At 38.8% G+C, this 19695-nt stretch overlaps 1 protein-coding gene across 1 annotated transcript in view; it reads right to left on the reverse strand.

Moving 5' to 3' along the window:
• The window catches only part of fbxl17 (F-box and leucine-rich repeat protein 17), a 706116-nt gene that overhangs the window by 27459 nt on the left and 658962 nt on the right, over window positions 1-19695 (reverse strand). Inside the window, exon 9 of the mRNA XM_059969495.1 lies at window positions 7871-8013. Coding sequence (XP_059825478.1) covers window positions 7871-8013 — 143 coding nt within the window. The remainder of the gene's footprint in view (window positions 1-7870; window positions 8014-19695) is intronic.

Genomic DNA, 19695 nt, shown 5'->3' on the forward strand with positions numbered 1-19695 from the left:
TATGGTAGTGGAGGCAGATACAATAGACGCAATTAAGAGGCTTTTCCGTAGACATGTGAACGTGTAGTGAATGGAGAATGGACAGGCAGTAGGGATTAGATTAATTACTCGTCTAATTAGTTTGGCACCACATGAACATGCTATTCTATGTTTACTGCAGAATGATGATGGTAATTTGAGGAGCCGGTAGCTGAAATAAACCAAGTTCTTAAAGCATAGGAGCACAGGAAACAGTATATAAAATAAGCCACACACACAAAATACTGGAGGAACTCAGCAGGCCAGGCAGCATCTATGGAAAAGAGTAAACAGGGGAAGTTTCAGGCAAAGACCCTTCGGTAGGACTGAAACGTCTTGGCCCAAATGCAGACTATACACTTTTCCATATAGGCTGCCTGGCCTGCTGAGTTCCTCCAGCATTTTGTGTGTGTTGCTTGGACTTCTAGCATCAGCAGATTTTCTCTTGTATATGAAATAAGCTACTTAGTCCCTCCTGCTTGCTCATTCAATAAAATCACGGCTTCTCTTTTACTTCAGTGCTACTTTGCTGTTCCAATCCCAAACTCTTTGGAAAAAATAATTGATCTCTGTTTTGAACATACCCAGCGACTGATCCTTCACAGCCCTCAAATATGGTAAATTCCAAGATGCATGAAGAAATTTCTTCTCACCTCAGTTCGGAATGGTTAATCCTTTCAACCTGTATTCAATCTCTTAGGAACTGTATATGACCTCACCGATCAAAGCACTGAGGAAAAGTGAAAGGGGGGCTGGTGGTCAGCACCACCTACCTATGTGTCTTCGGTCTCTCACTCACTCTCTGCTCCTGGAGGATAACACCTGCATTCAATCTACCTCTCTCTCTCTCTCTCTCCCCCTTTTGCTCGATGCTGCTGGAGTCCTCGGTCTTAGGCAAGGTTTAATCAACACGGTTTGTGGATCGGACTTTGTCATTCATGCTATTATGTTTCTAGTTTCTGGTTGCTAATTTGTGCGATCCTGAACAGGGAGTCCGCCCTGTCTGGGTTCTGTGACCTGTAGTCAACAAATGACACGGTGCTTGATTGAACTGAACTGAATATTCCTGGACTTGTTTGATGACTTTGTGGTTTGATGTTATATTGTGCTTTTTGCTAGCTTTTTTGCTGTTTGCTTGATTTGTTCTTTGTTTTGCATGTTGGGGGAGGGGTTTGATAAGGGTTTTGAATGGGTTCCATGGTTTCTTTGTTTTGTGGCTGTCTTTGGAAAGATGAATCTCTGGGTTGCTTACTGCATACTGTATGTACTTTGATAATAAATGTAGTTTGAATCTTTGAACATTTGTCTCAATGTCTCTCATTCTTTTAAAACTCGAGAATATCGCACCTGCTGTTCTAAAAAACAATAAATATCTATCGTGCAAATTCCCAAAAAGAGAAAAGAGAAAAAAAGTTTCTCAACAAAATGCAGTAGGAATAGCACCAAATCCTTACATATAAGCATTAAAGCTATCCTCGTTTCTCTGAACACAAATCACATTGTACCCAAATGATAATGAATCAGACGTCAAAGAAAAGGCAGAGCTCTCTTCCCAAGGACGTAGGCACATGTGCTGATGCTTGGCAATCTTCAAAGTAGACATTGAAATTAAACAGGTGCAGTACTTAAGATTATTAAGTCTAAACTTCCCTCATCAGACGCAAAAATATTTTTCTGATACTGAGATTTTGATTCTGTATTGGTCTGGTATTTATGTTACATGCATTGTATTTAGAATTGCAATGGTAGGTATTCTGTCTGATTTGGAGGCGATGTGGAGGGGGATTTGAGATTAGATGAAAAGTATGGACAGTACAATCCTCTATTTACGTGTATAATTTGCTCATGGCTTTGCCCTAGTACAGATAATATCTATAGTTATGCTTCATTGTCTAAATAGACTAAACCAAATATGAAACTGGATATTAAGTTAGGTTTCAAAAGACACTTAAAAAGCATTGAGATTCATGAATAAAGCAATTGTGGAGGAAAAGGAATTTCAGGACAAAAGTATAATAGTGTGCTTTATATAATATATTGGTGTTAATTTGCTTTTTAAACTTTAACCCCCAAAATATAGAACTAAGGTTTAAAGAAACAAATTACCACCAAATCTAAGGTTTCTTCTAAAAATATTTATTAGGTTTTGCAACAGGAAGGACACATTTTACAAGAAAAATGAATAACTGACATTTCTGGTACATATCCAAAATGCCAGTAAATGGAATTAAAGGGGACTGAATGACACAACATATTATAGCTTCGTTTTCAAGTTACTTTCCCAGAGCAAGTCCATGTGATGGATTTCTGATGATAAGAATAATATGGAAAATAGCTATGGCACTAACTTTAATCTAGCACTAACTTGAAAATCTTCTCTCTTCATAAACAAAGAAAGATTCAGGAAAATATATATAAGACCATAAGTCATTGGGATAAGGGTGCTAGAGCACTGAAACAGTTCATTTCATTAGCATTAAAATGAATTCACATTCTCACATCTTGTGAGAACATATAATGTCACAGGCTGGAAATGGTGTTCGAGGATTTCAGTTAAATACTTCTATTACATTAAATTATGGCATTATGAACAAAAATAATCTGGTGGAAGCTGTTCATCATAATCCTGTTCTCTATTTGATATGTTTCATTCAAGTACTTGAATAACCAGATACTTAGTTTTCTTTATGGGCGGTGTGGTAGCATAACAGTTAGTCCATTGCTTTACAGCACAAGCAACTGGGTACAATTCCCGCCACTGTCTGTAAGGGGTTTCTCCTTGTGACCATGTGGGTTTCCTCTGGGGGGTCTAGTCTGTCCTCCCACATTCCAAAGATGGACTGGAAATTAGGTTAATTGGACACTTGGTTCAATGGTTCTACTTATTATCAGAGAACGTATAACATATACAACCTAAAATTCTCGCTTTCTGCAGACATCCCCGAAACAGGGAAAAAAACTCTAAAGAATGTATGATAGAAAAGAACCCGCAAAAGCCCAAAAGCCCCCTAACCCCCTCCCACGCATAAGCAACAGCAAGCAGCATCAACCCTCCCCCTCCTTATTCTAGCATCAGCGTTCCCACCACCCACCATGCGAGCAACAGCAAAAATACAGCACATCGAAAACTAACTGTTCACTCCAACATTTCAACATCCCTCAGCTCGCTCTCTCAGTTACAAAGGAGAGACAGATACTGCTCCTTCCACAGCGAGAGGGGAGACAAAACAGTCGCTGTTCCAATGTTACAGTCAGCCTGAAGTGCGGGCTCATTCTGCCAGGAGGAACTGTTACCATACTATATCTTTAAATCTAAATTTTGATGCAACTGTACTTAAATTAAGTCAAGATTCATTAAGCTGCCAAATCTGAATCATAATGCAGCTAATGTCTGAGTACAGGCACCAATCAAAAAGTGAAAGCTGGCAAACTTAATTCCTTTTTTATTTACCCACCTGTTTCTGAACAATTCCCTTCTCACTTGCTTTAACTAAGGGAAAAAAACTTCATTTCTTTAAAACTTTCTACACAAACTCTTGCTATAATACACGAATTGGACATCAGCCAACTAGCCAACATCAGCACTGAATGGAACATAATGAACCACATTGAAGGTTTTGAAAATACAGAGTACATGAAATAAGGACAGAGGTCCAGAGACATTTCTCATGACATATTCACTGCTTTATCCAGTAATTCATGGGAATAGAGATTTCAGACTTACTCTAGAAAGAGATATATTCAGCTGAGTCAAACATTGAACTTGATTCCTTCATTCAATATTACGAGAAATGTTTCATGTTTTTTTATGTGTTGTTACAATGACTTATTGTTTCCAGTTACCCATAATTTGTACTTACACAGGTAACCCAACATCATAATTGTGTGTGGATTTGGCTGATGCAACGAAGATCATCTTTACAGGAGCTCATCAATAATTAGAGGAATTCACTTATTTATTCTTCTCCAAGGTGTGCACTGAATTGGTGACCATAATCCAGAATCAGAATCAGGTTTAATATCACTGTCATGAAACTTGACCATAATTGCTTGCTGAGGTGAGGGTGGCCTCTTTGCAGAATAGATATCTGCAAGCACTGTCGGGGTACCGCTTAACCTATTTTTTGTAGCAACTTTCCTAGACTGCTGGCAGCATTTGCGAGCTTTTGCTAGCTTACTCTCATTAGCCAACTTCCATTACATCAATGTTCGAAACACATCAAGCAGACCCCTCTGTGGATCATACATGCCTAATACCAGACTTACAAAATAGACATGTCTACGTAGAGTTGTCATTGCTTTGCCTCAACACTACATTACTATGGAGTACAATTTGCTAGACACCTACAAGGACTGGTCTTTGCTGAAACACTCTGCAGTATTGACGTTACATGTCTGAGTCAGCATCAGCCAAATCACATATGATGATGATGATACAGGATTAATTACATAAGTCACCACTACTCCACCTTAGCCAGCTGAACACTAAAAAAAATTCAAAAGATTGGTTTGAAATTTCTTCTACTAGAAAGTAAATCACTATCCATTGAAACTCAATCTCAACAGTAAAGTTGGACACAAAATTTGGGAGCGAGTAAGTGAATCATAGAGATTCTGTGAGCTACCTAAATGTATGGCTGGACCAATCCTTCACCTTTAATATTTGCTGAAGGCCAAATAAAAGGTGAACAAATCTGCAAAAACTCTTAAAAGCCACCAGGATACAGAAGAGAAGACATGTCCTGGAATATTCTACTGTCATGTGTTATGCTCTTTTGTGGATAGATAGCGGCCAAACCTGAATACTGGGTGTGGAATAAAACACAGCTGCATCTATTGTCAGCAGGACACCAATGTTAATGGCTGTCAACTGATGCTAGGACACATCTTTTCCCAGATATAAGAGCAGGAAGATCCACCACTACTTTGCTAAATGATTTTCTGCAAACCCAATGTGATCCACCACAGGATGGAAGGCATGCCAAAAATCTCAGACCAGGAGAAAAGTTCCAATCAATCTCCTTGTTCAATAGCAAGGAATAATGGAGTTCTCAAAGGAAGAAAGACCTTATTACCAAACCTTTTTGAACCAATACCTGGACTAGACCGTCAAAGGTTCATTTGTTATCAAAGCCTGTATCCATGCACAACTCAGAAATTTGTCTTCTCTAGATAGCCACGAAACAAAGAAAGAACATGAAAGTTGTTCAGAGAGAAATATTAAAACGACCACGCCCCTGTACAAAACAGAACGGCATCCCGATCATCAACCCCCCCCAAATCCCCCTCCTCCCTCACAAAATGGACATTGATTCCCCCCAAAAAAACATCCACTCCCCCGCACAAAAAACTAACAGAACATCAACCCCAAGCATCATTCTCTCGCACAACAAAAATGGAAAAGGAACTGGCAATAAAATAACAGAATATAAAAACCATAAGACTGAAGAAGTCCACAATCCATAAACACAGAACCACAATACCATCCTATGATATCACTGACGTTCATCAAAAAAGAGGGACACCACACGAGTCAGAGAGGCCTACCCCCTACCACAGTGAGCCACACAGCGATAGGCCGCTGATAGACTCCTTTTCTGGCAGTGAACAAAAGACAGGCAGTTGACACTGAAATTCTCACTCGCCTTCTGCATTTGCCTAAATGTCTCAGTCTTCCTCAATGCTTTAATCGACAATTAATGGATGCTTTAAACAGTAAAATGGAGTCGAACATCGCCTTGCACCTTGTCTCGATGTTTCTTTGCATGAGGCTGCCTGAGTATGCGCTTGCTTCCCGAAATCTTCTCAGAACCAGGAAAGAGCTGGATCACTTAAATGATCTCCAAACTGTAAATCGCAAGGTCCAACAGTCCCAGAAACACATTTAAGGTGAAAAACAGAAGTAAAAGAAGTAAAACAGCTATTTTCGTTTGCTATCAGGAAGATGTTGACTGAAGGGGCATTGTGCACTGGCGCCCTTGAGCTGGGTATAAAAAAACTGAGGAAGAAATGGCCAACTTTTGCATTATGGAAACTCTAAACCAGATATATTGGCAGCAACAACAAATCAAACAATGGAACATTTTATCATAGTCTTGCCCCCTTGATTTTTTCCAGGGCATGTGGCCAACATGAAGCAGTGATACGAGATGCTTGGTTCCAAGACTTGAAATTCAACATCTGAATTCCTTCCACTGTCATACTTTAAGATGATGATAATTAGAAACAAAATTTTATCATACAAATCACTTGCAGTGGATTCCTTTTGTAGACTTTAAAGAAAAAGAATTAAAAAAACCCCCAAAATACATAATACTTTGTGCAGCTTTTTAGTTTGACAACTTTCCCAGATGAAGTCAGAATAAGTTAATTGCATCAAATTTCACATCATGACTTTTTAAGATTTAAATCTGTGTTGAATTTGTTCCTGGAAACAAGTTATTTGATCTGCAAGGTTGGCATCAAAGGCAATCAATTCACTTGAATGTGCAGGAGCCTCAGGCCTACCTGAAAGTTAAAACTGATTAATAACATAGTTTCCCATCTAATGGAAAACAAGTACTTTGCTGTGAAGTATCACAGACTCCTTGGAATAAATACTCTGATGTTCTCCGTTGCCCCATTCCCAGCTTATCTGCTTTTATCTATGTTGAAACATTGTGAGGGATTTGGTAAAGCAGGAGAGTTCACATTACAAAGACTACATTCAAAGAATCTGGAAAAAGTCATAGAAGGACAGAAATTACAAGACTCAGTTGCTAACATAGAGCATTGCAACACATTCATCTGCAGTTCAATTCCAATTTCATTTGCTTCACCTACCTTCCATTCCAACAAGGTGTCTTACACATTCTGTTTTTAGTTTGGACTTTGTTTCTGGGAAAACACATTCTGTAATATTGACATAGAATTGTGGATTATATGTGGTATATTTTTGTCCTATGCTTGTATCTGTGTATCTTTCCATCCTTTGGAATCTCCAAGATTGCACATGAGCAACAAGCAACCTGTTAGAGGAACTGAATGGGTCTAGCAGCATCTGTGTGGGAAGAGAATTCTATTTGACCCACTGAGCTCCTGCAGTAAACTGTCTGTTGCTCCATATTCCAACAGTGCATGAACAGCCTTCTCAGTATTTGCCCAAAGCTTTGTAGTAAAGCAGTACCTCTCATCTGTGGCATAGAAGTCACTTTGCAGTAGGCAAAATAATGTGAATTACAAATCACCTGGCCCAACAAAATGGAAAGTTTGCAGAGAAACTGCGCCATAGCCCTACACTCTGCAGGTGTTATTGACCTATTCCACAACTCCTCAATGTTGCTTCTGGTCACTATTCTAGTCCTCAGCATGGTCAAACTTCATCTTGATGACTATAAAAGCTCACCAAACAGAAAACAATAGAGAACTAATAACTGTGCCACAGTAATCTACCTTCAGAACTGTTTTCTTTAGGGTGATATGGTACACATATCAGCATTACATGTTTATCCTTCTCCACACTGTAAAACCAAACAGCTCAAATATGATCCCATTAATCTTAAAAAAATGTTACAAGGAATCACCACAGAGAATTAGCATCATTTTTTTAGCCACGTTTCTGAGAAAAGCTGGGAGTAATCAGTGGGAATTTCCTTTTAAGCACACTGCAATTTGTTTTGATAATAAAATACTTTTTAAAATGTCTTTTAATTTCCTCAATACAGTATCAAATATTATTATAAACTCTGGTATTTTTATCAGTTTGCATAACATCATAACTAAACCGAACATACCCAATGAGTCTGAAGTAATGAATGAAGTATTAACATGGTAAAGTTTCATTAATCTTAGCATCTTCAATGAAGCCTCTTACCTTATCACACCTCATAAGCCCCAAATACCTGAGGGACTTGCTGGTCTGTGAGATTTGGGTTGCTCCTTTATCTGTGATTTCTTTACACCAGCCTACGTCCACAGTTTCTATGGTTGCACTATATTGGCCAATCGCAATCAAAGCTGAAACAAATAAGGACGTAGTCAATTAGTTCTGTGTAAACAACCATTATTTTTATTTACTTAAGGTGATAATTACCTTGGCCTAAATTCAGCCAACTGCTGACATTTACTACTCCTGATTTCTGAGATGGGTGTGCACGTAGTTGGGGATGACATGGTCAATTATTTCTCCCCTTTTCTCAAAAGAACAACACAGCTCAGTTTAAGACCATGAAGGGAATGGCATAAGGCAGCATAATGAGCAGCAGGCTCACCTTACATTATAATTGATTCCATATATAACTGAATTATTCTGAATTGTTTGACTAACTTTCCACCAAATAGATAGGAGGGATTAAGGGAAGGATGAAGTGTAAAATGCTTGAATTACATGTAGGAAAAACAGAAAGAAAAAATTCAGAAAAGATTTGGTTATCAAACTAAAATCAGATGAAAGCAAAGAAATAATTTGCATTTCTATACCAGCTAACTACATCGGGTAGAAGTCCGTTTAAAGAAACCACATTGTGAAATTCCTGTCATGTTGGTACATATACCAGCAACTAAAAAAAATCCATAAATAGAAATGAGCTTTAATCTGAGTTTTTCATAAGGAACCACAATTGGACTCAATGTTCTCAAACAATTGAGTTTACAATGTATTTTTTTCTCTCTTATACAAATATCTAATCAATAAAGTGTGTGGAATCAGTCCTTTACCCATGATGTTCTGATTCTGAGAGTTTATGGTTGAATGAAAAACCATTATTTTTGTTTGTTCAAGACATAGTTAATGGCCATTAGAAAAATTCTTTACTCTTGATGGCCATAACGAAAAGAATTTTTCTGTTGGATGCCAGCCTGATGTATCAAGATAAACATTCCAGATCTAATACATAGTAATTACATATCCTTAGTGCCAAAATAAGATCAATTAACTGTGTAATTTAGATATATATTTGACCCTTTGATATAGCATGCAAACACCCTAAAGGCAAAATATTTTCCGGCCATTGTTGAAAAAGGTTCTGATGAGGTTTGGCAGAGTAATTCAAGTGCCAACATAAGATATGGAGCTTCTAGGTCACTGGTAACACAGCCAAGAAATAACAAATATCTCAGACCCATTTTGTATATTGTCTAGTGACCAAGAAAAAAGACAGATTGGGTTTATTATCAGAAGAAACCAAAAGGCATAGGATTCGAATTAGGCTATCGGACCCATCAATTCTGTTCTTCCATCCCATCAGGGCTGATTTTTTTTCCCTCTCAACCCCATTCTCTTGCCTTCTCCACATAACCTTCAACACCTTTACTAATCAAGATTACTATTAACCTCCACTGAAAATATACCCTAGGACTTAGCCTCCACAGTCAACTGTGGCATTTGATTCCACCAGTTCACCATCTTCTGGCGAAAGAAAATTCTTCCTTATCTCTGTTCTAAAAGGGCATCTTTCTTTTCAGAGGATGCCCTCTGGTCTTGGACTCATCGAATATTGAAAAAATCTTCTCCGCATCCAATCTATCTATGCATTTTAATATTCAGTAAGTTTCAATGAGATCTCTCTTCTTTCTTCTAAACTCCAGTGCGTACAGGCTCAGAACCATCAAACACTCCTCCATGTTAACCTGTTCATTCCAAGGATCACTCTTGTAAACATCTGTTGGACCTTCTCAAATGCCAGCATGTGCTTTCTTAGATGTGGTACCCAAAACTGATTACAATACTCCAAATGTGTCTGACTAATGCCTTATAAAACCTCAGGAAAGAGATGAGTGACCAGTAGGAGAAACAGAATTTACATTCAATATACTAATTGAATAAATGTAAGATTTTATTAAGTCTATATTTGCAGTAATCCAGGGATGGTATAAACCCTGAGTTCATTAGAAATGTCAGCTAACAGACAAATGTCATCTCACTTTATTTATTTATTTACAGAATCAGCACAGAACAGGCCCTTCTGGCCCTTCAAGCCACACTGCCCAGCAACCCACCTATTTTACTATAGCCTAATCCTGGGTCAGTTTATAATGACCAATTAACCTGCTCACCTGTATGCCTTTGGGGGAACCTGGAGGAAACCCACGCATTCCATAGGGAGGACGTACAAACTCCTTACAGAGCACACCAGGATTGAACGCGGAACTCCGGTATCCTGAGCAGTAATAATGTCCCGCTAACTGCTACACTACCATGTGGCTACCCTAGCAGATAACTAGAAAGGATTATCTCCTTGTGGCAAATTTAGTTTACCTAGTATTCTAATGCTCAACACCAAAAAAAAACCTCTCTCTCCTCAGTTGTTGCTGGTTTCATGAACAGTTTAAATCAGGATACTAATGAGCTCATCATGAGTCTATCCCTTTAGAGAAGGGGTTCCCAACTTTTTTTATGCCATGGATCAATACCATTAAGCAAGGACTCCAGGTTGGGGTAGAAGCTGTAAAACTGTATCATAAAATTTATAAATCAAACTCTGTTTTCAGTGCTTTTAATCGACAACTGGACACCAGAAAGGTCCATGGCAATGAACATTTTGTTGCTTTATTTAATCAGTTCAGTTTTACACAATAATATTCTTAAGACCCTCTTTAGATGAGGTACTTCATGACTTCAATTGAATTGATATCCCAAGATAGTTCTAAAGTATCACTGTAAGAATACTTCTTCTAAAGATGTCAAATTCAGATCTAAGTGCTCGTTCATGAAGAACAAAATGCATTCTTTTTGTATGAGCCAATATTTCTTCCTCAATACACCAAAGACAGATTGTTAATTTTTGTGATATTTGTTAATGATGTTCCTAGGTGCTAAATGGCTGTGATGTTTGCCCAATAATCAGTCATGACATTTCCTTGCTGGCTACATTTTAAGATATTTCTGAGAAAAGGCACCACATTGAAGAATGCCATTTTAAAAGACAAAACATAAGAGAAAATTTTACTATTTGTACATGAAAGAAGCTCCATTGTGAAACCAAGGTTTTCATGAATGACGCAAATATTTCCTCTGAGTAGCCTTAATGTTAAGATGTGCTCTGTTTCATTAGTGATTGCAGAGAAGGCTTGCATTTCAGAAGCAATACAGTGAATGTTTTGGAGACTCACATATGAAAAGAGTACATTTCCTGCGGTCTTAAAATTCAAAAACCAGATGGGCAGAAAATAAATGTCTGTATTGATAAGTTATTGATTATCCAATTCATAATTTCACATTCCAATATTCACAATACGAGGCACATACTCAAAATGCTGGACTAAATCAGCAGGTCAGGTTGCATCTGTAGAGAGGAATAAACAGCTGATGTTTCAGATCTGAACCAAAATGTTAACTGTTTATTCCTCTCTATAGATACTACATGAGCTGCTGAGTTCCTCCAGCATTTTGTTTGTGTTGCTCCCGATTTCCAGCATCTGCAGGATCTCTTGTTTATCACTACTGATGTGATGGTGTGTTCAAAGCTTTGATATAATCCATTGACTCTGGGATCATTTGGGTATACTTACTCCTGATTTTCCTGTCTAGCACACCTATGTTTCAGCTCTCAGATTGATACCTTATTTTTTTGTATGCTCGAAAGTACTTCTCATTGAACCACTGGTATGAGAGTTTGGTGAAATGATATTATAGGTTGCTATGGAGTATTTCTTCCACTGATGATGACTCACAGCACTTCACAGATGCACAGTTTAGAACACCCGTCATATTCTAGGTCTGTTCCATTCAGAGCCCTACATCTCGATGGACAGTGTATAGAACACTGGACTTTTCTTTGTAGGGTCTCTGTGGTCACTGCTACTGCTACCAACAAACAGTTCAATATCTAACTTTATCCCTTCTATAGGCATGCACTCTCAGTCTTACAGGACATGGCTCATCCAGTCAATGATGCTCTTAGAGATAGTCATTAAAGTCTCTCACCCTGAGTACATTCACGAATTTGCTATTTTCATTGCTTATTCCACATCGTTAAAATGGAAGAGTGTAGATTCATCAGGGATTCATGAGGGAGAATGGAAGAGTTTAATAAGAAGGTATCCATGATGATGTTTGATTGAAAGCCAGGAAATTTCAAGCAGTCCCAAGTCAAAGTTCAGATCTAAGAGGGTCACTCTGTACCTCTTGTACGGTGTACTGTGTTCTCAAATGGGTCTGTTCAAGCAGAGGGACAGGACACACCCAGGGATTGTGATTTATTTATTTATTTTATTTAGAGATGCAGCTTGGTAATGGGCCCTTCTGGCCCAATGAGCCCATGCTGGCCAATTACACCCATGTGACCAATTAACCTGCTAACTCGTATGTCTTTGGAAAGTGGGAGGAAACTGGATCACCCAGAGGAAACCCATGAGGGTTACACAAAGAATGACAAACCCCTCACACACAGCAGTGGGAACTGAACCCAGGGTGCCATTGTTCTAACAGTTACACTAACTACTATACTATCGTGCCACCCCAGGATGGCGTAGAGTAACACGTAATCTTTGGCTGCAAGGTTCAATTCTGAGCATACAGAACTGCTGGTTGTCTTGTCTTTATGACTGTCTCTGAAATGAGACAGCAGTCTCAATATATTCATCAGGAGGACTTTACAATGCTGAGTTGGCTATGAGTACCTTTACCAGGTCCAGATTAGCTGCCTTGGATCCTGTCACATGATTCCATTTAATTCTCCTTGTGTTTCACTGCAACATTTTTTTTTAAATATACAGTTTGATGACTCTTCAGAAGGCAGATAAAAGGAAATTCCATTGCTGGGATACCCCATATGCCAATGAGTCTGGTTTTCACCATTTGCTTTATGCAAGGTTCCTGTGTCTGCTATTTACTTAGTCAGTTATCTTTTAAACATTTGTGGCTATCTTTTGGATATGTTAACTGAGGCGTAAATGCATCTAAAAAGCCATGTCTGATGACTGAAGCTAAACTGATCCTCAGTGACAGAACTAGAATTCATGTTTACTTATCTCTTGAGATGATTAACTAACATATTGAATTTCCTAGAAAGCCACACTTGTCATTGAATCTTTGATTTCTCCCACTGATTCCAGATAGCTTTACAACAGTTTAATAGAGACGAGGCTTGTTGCTGGACAGACAGGCAAAAGAAGGCACATCTGCAGTCAGTGCTTCTAAAGTATTAACACATGTAAATTCTTTAGACATGAGTAAGTTGATTGGCAGAAATAGGCTACATAAATAATGTCAATGAATCTATTATTCTTGCGTCCCTTAGCTGGATCATGCTGGGAAAACTGTCAGAGAAACAGCTTTTTTTTCCCAAACAGTTAATTATAGGTAGTGTTCATGCTACTCAGCAATGCTGGCATTTTGAAGGATGAGGTGATTGCAGCAACAAAGTTGAACCTCTTACATTTTATCTCCTTTCCTGTACTGTACGTAATAGAGTGACCAGACACATTAAGCTCACTAGCACATCTGTCACCATTCCAGGCTTGGAGAAGGCAGGAAAGGCTAGCTGGGTTAAGTGAAGCTACTGCAATATTTATGTGAAAGAAACTCATCTGTGGAGAGACGAATATGCTTTAGGTTCACTTAAATACATGACTCAAAGTCATTTAATATCGTACAACATTATTTCAATGAAAATGTAAAAGCTTCAGGTTTCTAGTTCTGTTTAAGAAAGCATACAATTAATTAAAATACATATTTTATAGACAATTTGTATATCCCTTTAACTAGATCCCAAACTTCCAGCTATGCTAAATTGAATTAACATATTGTTGTTATTTAAATCCAAGAAAATTCTGGACTGAAATGAGTCACCTATGATCTATAACACTACCAAATCCTGGAAATCTAAAATAAAAACAGAAAATGTTGGAAATACTCAGCTAGTAAGGCACTTTCTGTGGGAAGAAAAACAGAATAAACATTTCAGGTCAAAGACCCTTTCTCAGAACTGTGAAGGGGATAAAAGGAGTTTGTTAAGCTGCAGGGAGGGTGGGGGTGGAGATGAATCTGATAGAGATCAGAGGCATCTTTGTCCTCCACCATCTGTGGTGACCATAGGGGTAAACTGTAAGCAAGGTTATCTGGTCACTGAATGAATATGAACACAGAACAGTACAGCGCAGTACAAGCCTTTCTGCCCACAATGTTGTGCTGACCCTTAACCTACTCCAGGTCAATCTAACACTTGCCTCTCACACAGCTCCAACACTCTTCTTTCATCTATGTGCCTATCCAAGAGTCTCTTAAATGTCTCCCATGATCAGCCTCTACCACCTCCCCTAGCATTGTGTTCTGTGCAACCAACACTCTGTGTAAAAAAAAAGATCTTTGACATCCCCTCTATACTTTCCAATTACCTTAAAATAATGCTTTCTCGTATTAGCCATTTCTGTCCTGATAAATCATGTTGACTGTCTACTCTATCAATTCCTCTTATCATCTTATGCACCTCTGTAAAGTTACCTCTCATCCTCCTTCATTACAAAAAGGGGATTCTTAGCTTTCCTCATAAGATATGCTCTCTACCCCAGGCATCATCCCAGAAAAATCTTTCCTGCATCTCTCTGAAACAGGGTTCCCAACCTGTGGTCCACAGACTCTTTGGTTAATGGTAAAGCATAAAAAATGTTGGGAAACCCTGCTCTGAAACTTCCACATCCTTCCTATGAAGAGATCAGAACTGAACCCAATATTCCAAGTGTTGTCCAACCAGAATTTAATAGAGCTGCAACATTACCTTAAAGTTAACCCTCCAACCAAAGATGGTCAACACACCTTACACCTTAACCACCTTATCAATTTACATGACAACTTTGAGAGACCTATGGACACGGATCCTTATATTCCTCCACACTGCTCAGAATCCTGCCATTAACTCTGTACTCTCTCTTCAATTTTGACCTTTCAAAGAATCAGAGCAGTTAGATAGTGAGAAGGTAGACTAAAGTATAGAGAAAAAAAGTCAAAGTAGCAGAAAGGACATACACAATATTTAAAGGGAAAAGTGGCCCAGTTTGTCTATTTTACAGCTTTATCTTTTGCAAGTAGGCACACAATTTATTTATTTATTTTTATTTAGAGGTACAGTGCAGAGCAGGCCATTCTGGCCCTTCAAGCTGCACTACCCAGCAACCCACTGATTTAATCCTAGCCTAATCAGGGGACAATTTACAATGACCAATTAACCTACTAACTGGAATGTCTTCGGACAGTAGGAGAAAACCGGAGCAACAGGAGAAAAGTCATGCTCACGTGGGAAGTACAAACCTGCTTTCAGACAGCACTGAAACTGAACTCCCGAACTCCAACACTCCAGCTGAAATAGTGTTGCGCTAACCGCTATGCTACCTATAACACTGAGCGTCATAGGAAGTCATTGTAACACTAAGCATCATAGAAAGTCATTCTTAACTGTGGCAACCAAACTTTACAACTCCTCCCTCGGAGCGGAGTGTCAGACACCCTTAGCCAATAGGCTGGTCCTGGACTTATTTCCACCTGGCATGATTAGCTTATTATTATTTAATTATTTATGGTTTTATATTGCTATATTTCTTCACTATTCATGGTTGGTGCTGCTATAACGAAACCCAATTTCCCTCGGGATCAATAAAGTATGTTTGTTTGTCTGTCTGTACCTTGACACCCAACTGACTTCTCATCTAATCACAAAATAAAATTCAGTCTTGATGCAGAGCCTCAACCCCAAATATTGTCCATCGCTTTGTTACCACAAATGCTTGTTCACACAATAAACGTTTGCAAGTGAGCAGCCATATTTGTTAAGGGAACACATGCTTAACTAATCGCGTTTCTGAGGAGTTAACAGAGAGGGTTAAGAAAGACCACAGTTTGAAGCAGTTGACAAGGATAAATCTAGCCATCTGGTCACAACAATTAAAACCTATGATCATTGGCAGAGTGACCAATTGGATTCAAAGCAGCATACACAAAATGCTGGAGGAATTCTGCAGACTAGGCAGCATCTATGGAGAAAAGTAAAGAGTTGATGTTTCAGACCGAGACCCTTCATCAAGACATTCAGTGTGTGTTGCTTTGGATTTCCAGCACCTGCAGATTTTCTTGTGTTTGTGAATTGGATCCAAACTTGGCTCAGTGGCAGAAAGTAGCAGGTAACAGCTAATGATGCTATAGTGACAAGATGTCTGTGACTTGTGAGGATCCACAGGGATCAGTACATAGTCTCTTATGTTTTAAAATATATACAGTATATCTAGACCTGGATAGAAGAGACACAATGATGCAAATATTTTCCAAGTGGTTGAGTGTGTGGTGGAAAGATTTAGACTGTAAAATAGGGATGGGTTAGTCAGCTAAGAAGAGTTGAATTCATTAGCCAAGGTATAAAATGTAAGAACAGAGAGGCTTGCTACAAATCTAACAACAGTACTTAGATCACAGCTCGAGTACTGTACACAGATTTGAGCACTACATCACAGTAAAGATGCAATTGCACTGGAGACGGTATAAAGGAAGAGTTATGGAGATGTTGCCAGAACTGGAAAACTCCAGCAATGAGAAAAGACTAAATAAATTGAGTTTTTTTTTGGAGAGGAGGGACTGAGAGAAGACAACCTACTTCTCTTGGAAAATGGTTCAATAAAACAGTGGCGTAGATTTAAAGAAATCTACAAAAGGTTCAGATGGGAGAAGAGAGACCTTTGATTTTATACAAAAATTGGTTGGAATCGGAACTTATTGCCTGAGACAGAGAAAGTGGCAGGGATCCCCTGCACATTTAAACAGTATTTGTGTACGTATTTGAGGGCCTATGGACTTAATGCAGGCAATAGGATTTGGTTGGGTAGTTCTTTCTGTTGATTTGCATAGATAATGATGAGCGGCAAAGCTTCCTCCTGCATCACACATTTTCTATGCTTTCTATGAATTCATGTGAAAGGCAGACATCTATTACATGTCCACAAGGATCATTTGAAGCATCAGTTAGCTTAATACAGTTCTGTTGTTTATAATGCTGGAGGAGTTCAATATGCTGAGAACAATCTGTGGTGGTGGGTAATGAACTGTTGATGTTTTGGGTGAAAACCCTGCACCAGGGCTGCTGCTCAGCCTGCTGAGTTCCACCACTGCTTTGTTTCTTTCTCCACATTCCATCAACTGCAGACTCTTGTGTCTTATACCTATGATTGCTGAGAGATTATCCAAATTCTGTGATTTACCAAATAGTGCACCTAGTCAGATATTTACAAAGACATAGCTCCACATTATAACTTGTTGTTTTAAATAACCATGGTTTCGTAGATGACTGGAGTTTCTATTTCACTGAAATGGACTTCTTTGTAGGAATAGACAATAACCACCCAAGATCAAACAGCTTGTTCAGGCTCAAGAGGTTTAGCAAGTTAAAATCACTTATTGACTCAGATGCAAGCAAGCTTCCAACATAATTCTGCACAAAGTCTTTACCTGAGGGATAGATCAATTGTAGCCTCCAGGTTCAGGAACAATAATTACCCCTCAACCATCAAGCTATAGAACCAAAGGGGATAACTTTACCTGCTCCATCACTGAACTGTTCCCACAACCTATGGACTCACTTTCAAAGACTCTTCATCTCATATTCTCGATACTCATTGCTTATTTATTATGTATTTATTTATTTATTTTTGTATTTGCATTATTTGTTGTATTTTGCACACTGGTTGAACGCCCAAGTTGGTGCGATCCTTCATTGATTCTTTTGAGGTTATTAATCTATTATGGATTTATTGAGTATTCCCCACAAGAAAATGAATCACGGTTGTATATGGTGACATATATGTACTTTGATAATAAATTTACTTTGAACATTGAATTGTGTTGATTTTGCAGCAGGTGCTCTTGTTATTTGGATGAAAGTGATGCAGAAATGGTAAGGTCAATCACTAGACTTTAAACTAGTCTAGTTTATGTTTCATGAACTAGTCTATTATATGTTTCATGAACATATAATGAAAATTATTTAAGTAAAGTACATCCACCTATACTGTTGTTATCTTTGTACCTAACTATTCCAACATACCTCTGCTTGATTTACCTCTCAGCAATCTCTGTAAATAGAGAGTGTTCTAATATTCTGCCTTCCCTCCCTGAGTATATACTTGCACCATTCTCTGGTCACAGACATACACCACCTCCTGCTTAACCAATGTTTTGATTTTTCAATTTTCAGTTGAGTTCTATCTCCTTCTCTGAAATCGCCTATGCATATCTCTATACACATTTCTATATTACAATTCTTCAGTCTATCTTTGCTTCAATTCTGGCTTTTTGACCTTCTCCTCTCTTACTAGCTCCAACAACAGGGCATGTGGCTTTGGGTACAAGGAACCTAAAAGCTCTGGAATTGTCTCCCTAAAGCTTTCTCCCTTCCTGTCTCCTGAAGTTCTCTGAAAACCACCTCTTAGGTTGTTTGCCCTTCATGACGGAGTTTGATCAACACTTCTGTGGAAAGCATCTGATTATGTTTTAATGAGCATGATCAAAGTTGCAAATGGGTGGAGGAAGCAGGAGAAGAGCTCCAGAGCAATAATCTGGTGTGCTTCCAGTCTCACATTTACCTGGTTACCTGGGAACATTAAGGATCCTCATGGAAGTACTGGTTGATTAAAAGTCTTACAAATGCTCCCATCGCACAAAAATCCCTCCCCCTCATTGAGCACATCCACAAGGAGCACTGCCACATGAAAGCAGTATCTAATGTCAAGGACCCCCACCATCCAGGCTGTGTTCTCTTCTTATTGCTGCCATCAGGATGGAGGTACAGGAGTCTTAGGTCCCACACCATCACATTCAGGAACAGATATTACCCTTCAACCGCCAGGCTCCTGAACCAGCATGGGTAACTTCACTCACCTCAACACTGAACTGTTTCCACAACTTATGTACACTACAACTCATGTTCTCAGTATTATTTATCTACTTATTTATTATTGGAAGGGGTACAGAGGAGATTTACCAGGATGCTGCCTGGTTTAGAGAGTATGGATTATGATCAGAGATTAAGGGAGCTAGGGCTTTACTCTTTTGAGAGAAGGAGGATGAGAGGAGACATGATAGAGGTGTTCATGATATTAAGAGGAATAGACAGAGTGGACAGCCAGTGCCTCTTCCCCTGGGCACCACTGCTCAGTACAAGAGGACATGGCTTTAAGGTAAGGGGAGGGAAGTTCAAGGGGGATATTAGAGGAAGGTTTTTCACTCAGAGAGTGGTTGGTACATGGAATGCACTGCCCGAGTCAGTGGTGATGGCAGATACACTACTGAAGTTTAAGAGATTACTAGACAGGTATATGGAGGAATTTAAAGTGGGGGGTTAAATGGGAGGCAGGGTTTGAGGGTCGGCACAACATTGTGGGCCGAAGGGCCTGTAATGTGCTGTACATTATGTTCTATGCTCTATTACTGTTAGTTTTTTTTTGCATTTGCAGTTTGTCTTCTTTTGCACAATGAATGGTTATTTGTCGTTCTTTGCGTGTAGTTTTTCATTGATACTATAGGAGCTCTCTGTTTTACTGTGAATGCCTGCAAGAAAATGACTCTCTGGGTAATATATGGTGACATATATGTACTTTGATAATAAATTTACCTTGACTTCGACTAACTGTTGCAAAGTCATAAGAGGCAATAAACATGAAGGATCTGATAACAATAGCGAGGCACCCACACTGAAACAACACCAGGCGAGAGCACTGCATTGA

The sequence above is a fragment of the Hypanus sabinus genome, chromosome 5 (genome assembly GCF_030144855.1).
Source record: "Hypanus sabinus isolate sHypSab1 chromosome 5, sHypSab1.hap1, whole genome shotgun sequence".
NCBI lineage: Eukaryota > Metazoa > Chordata > Chondrichthyes > Myliobatiformes > Dasyatidae > Hypanus > Hypanus sabinus.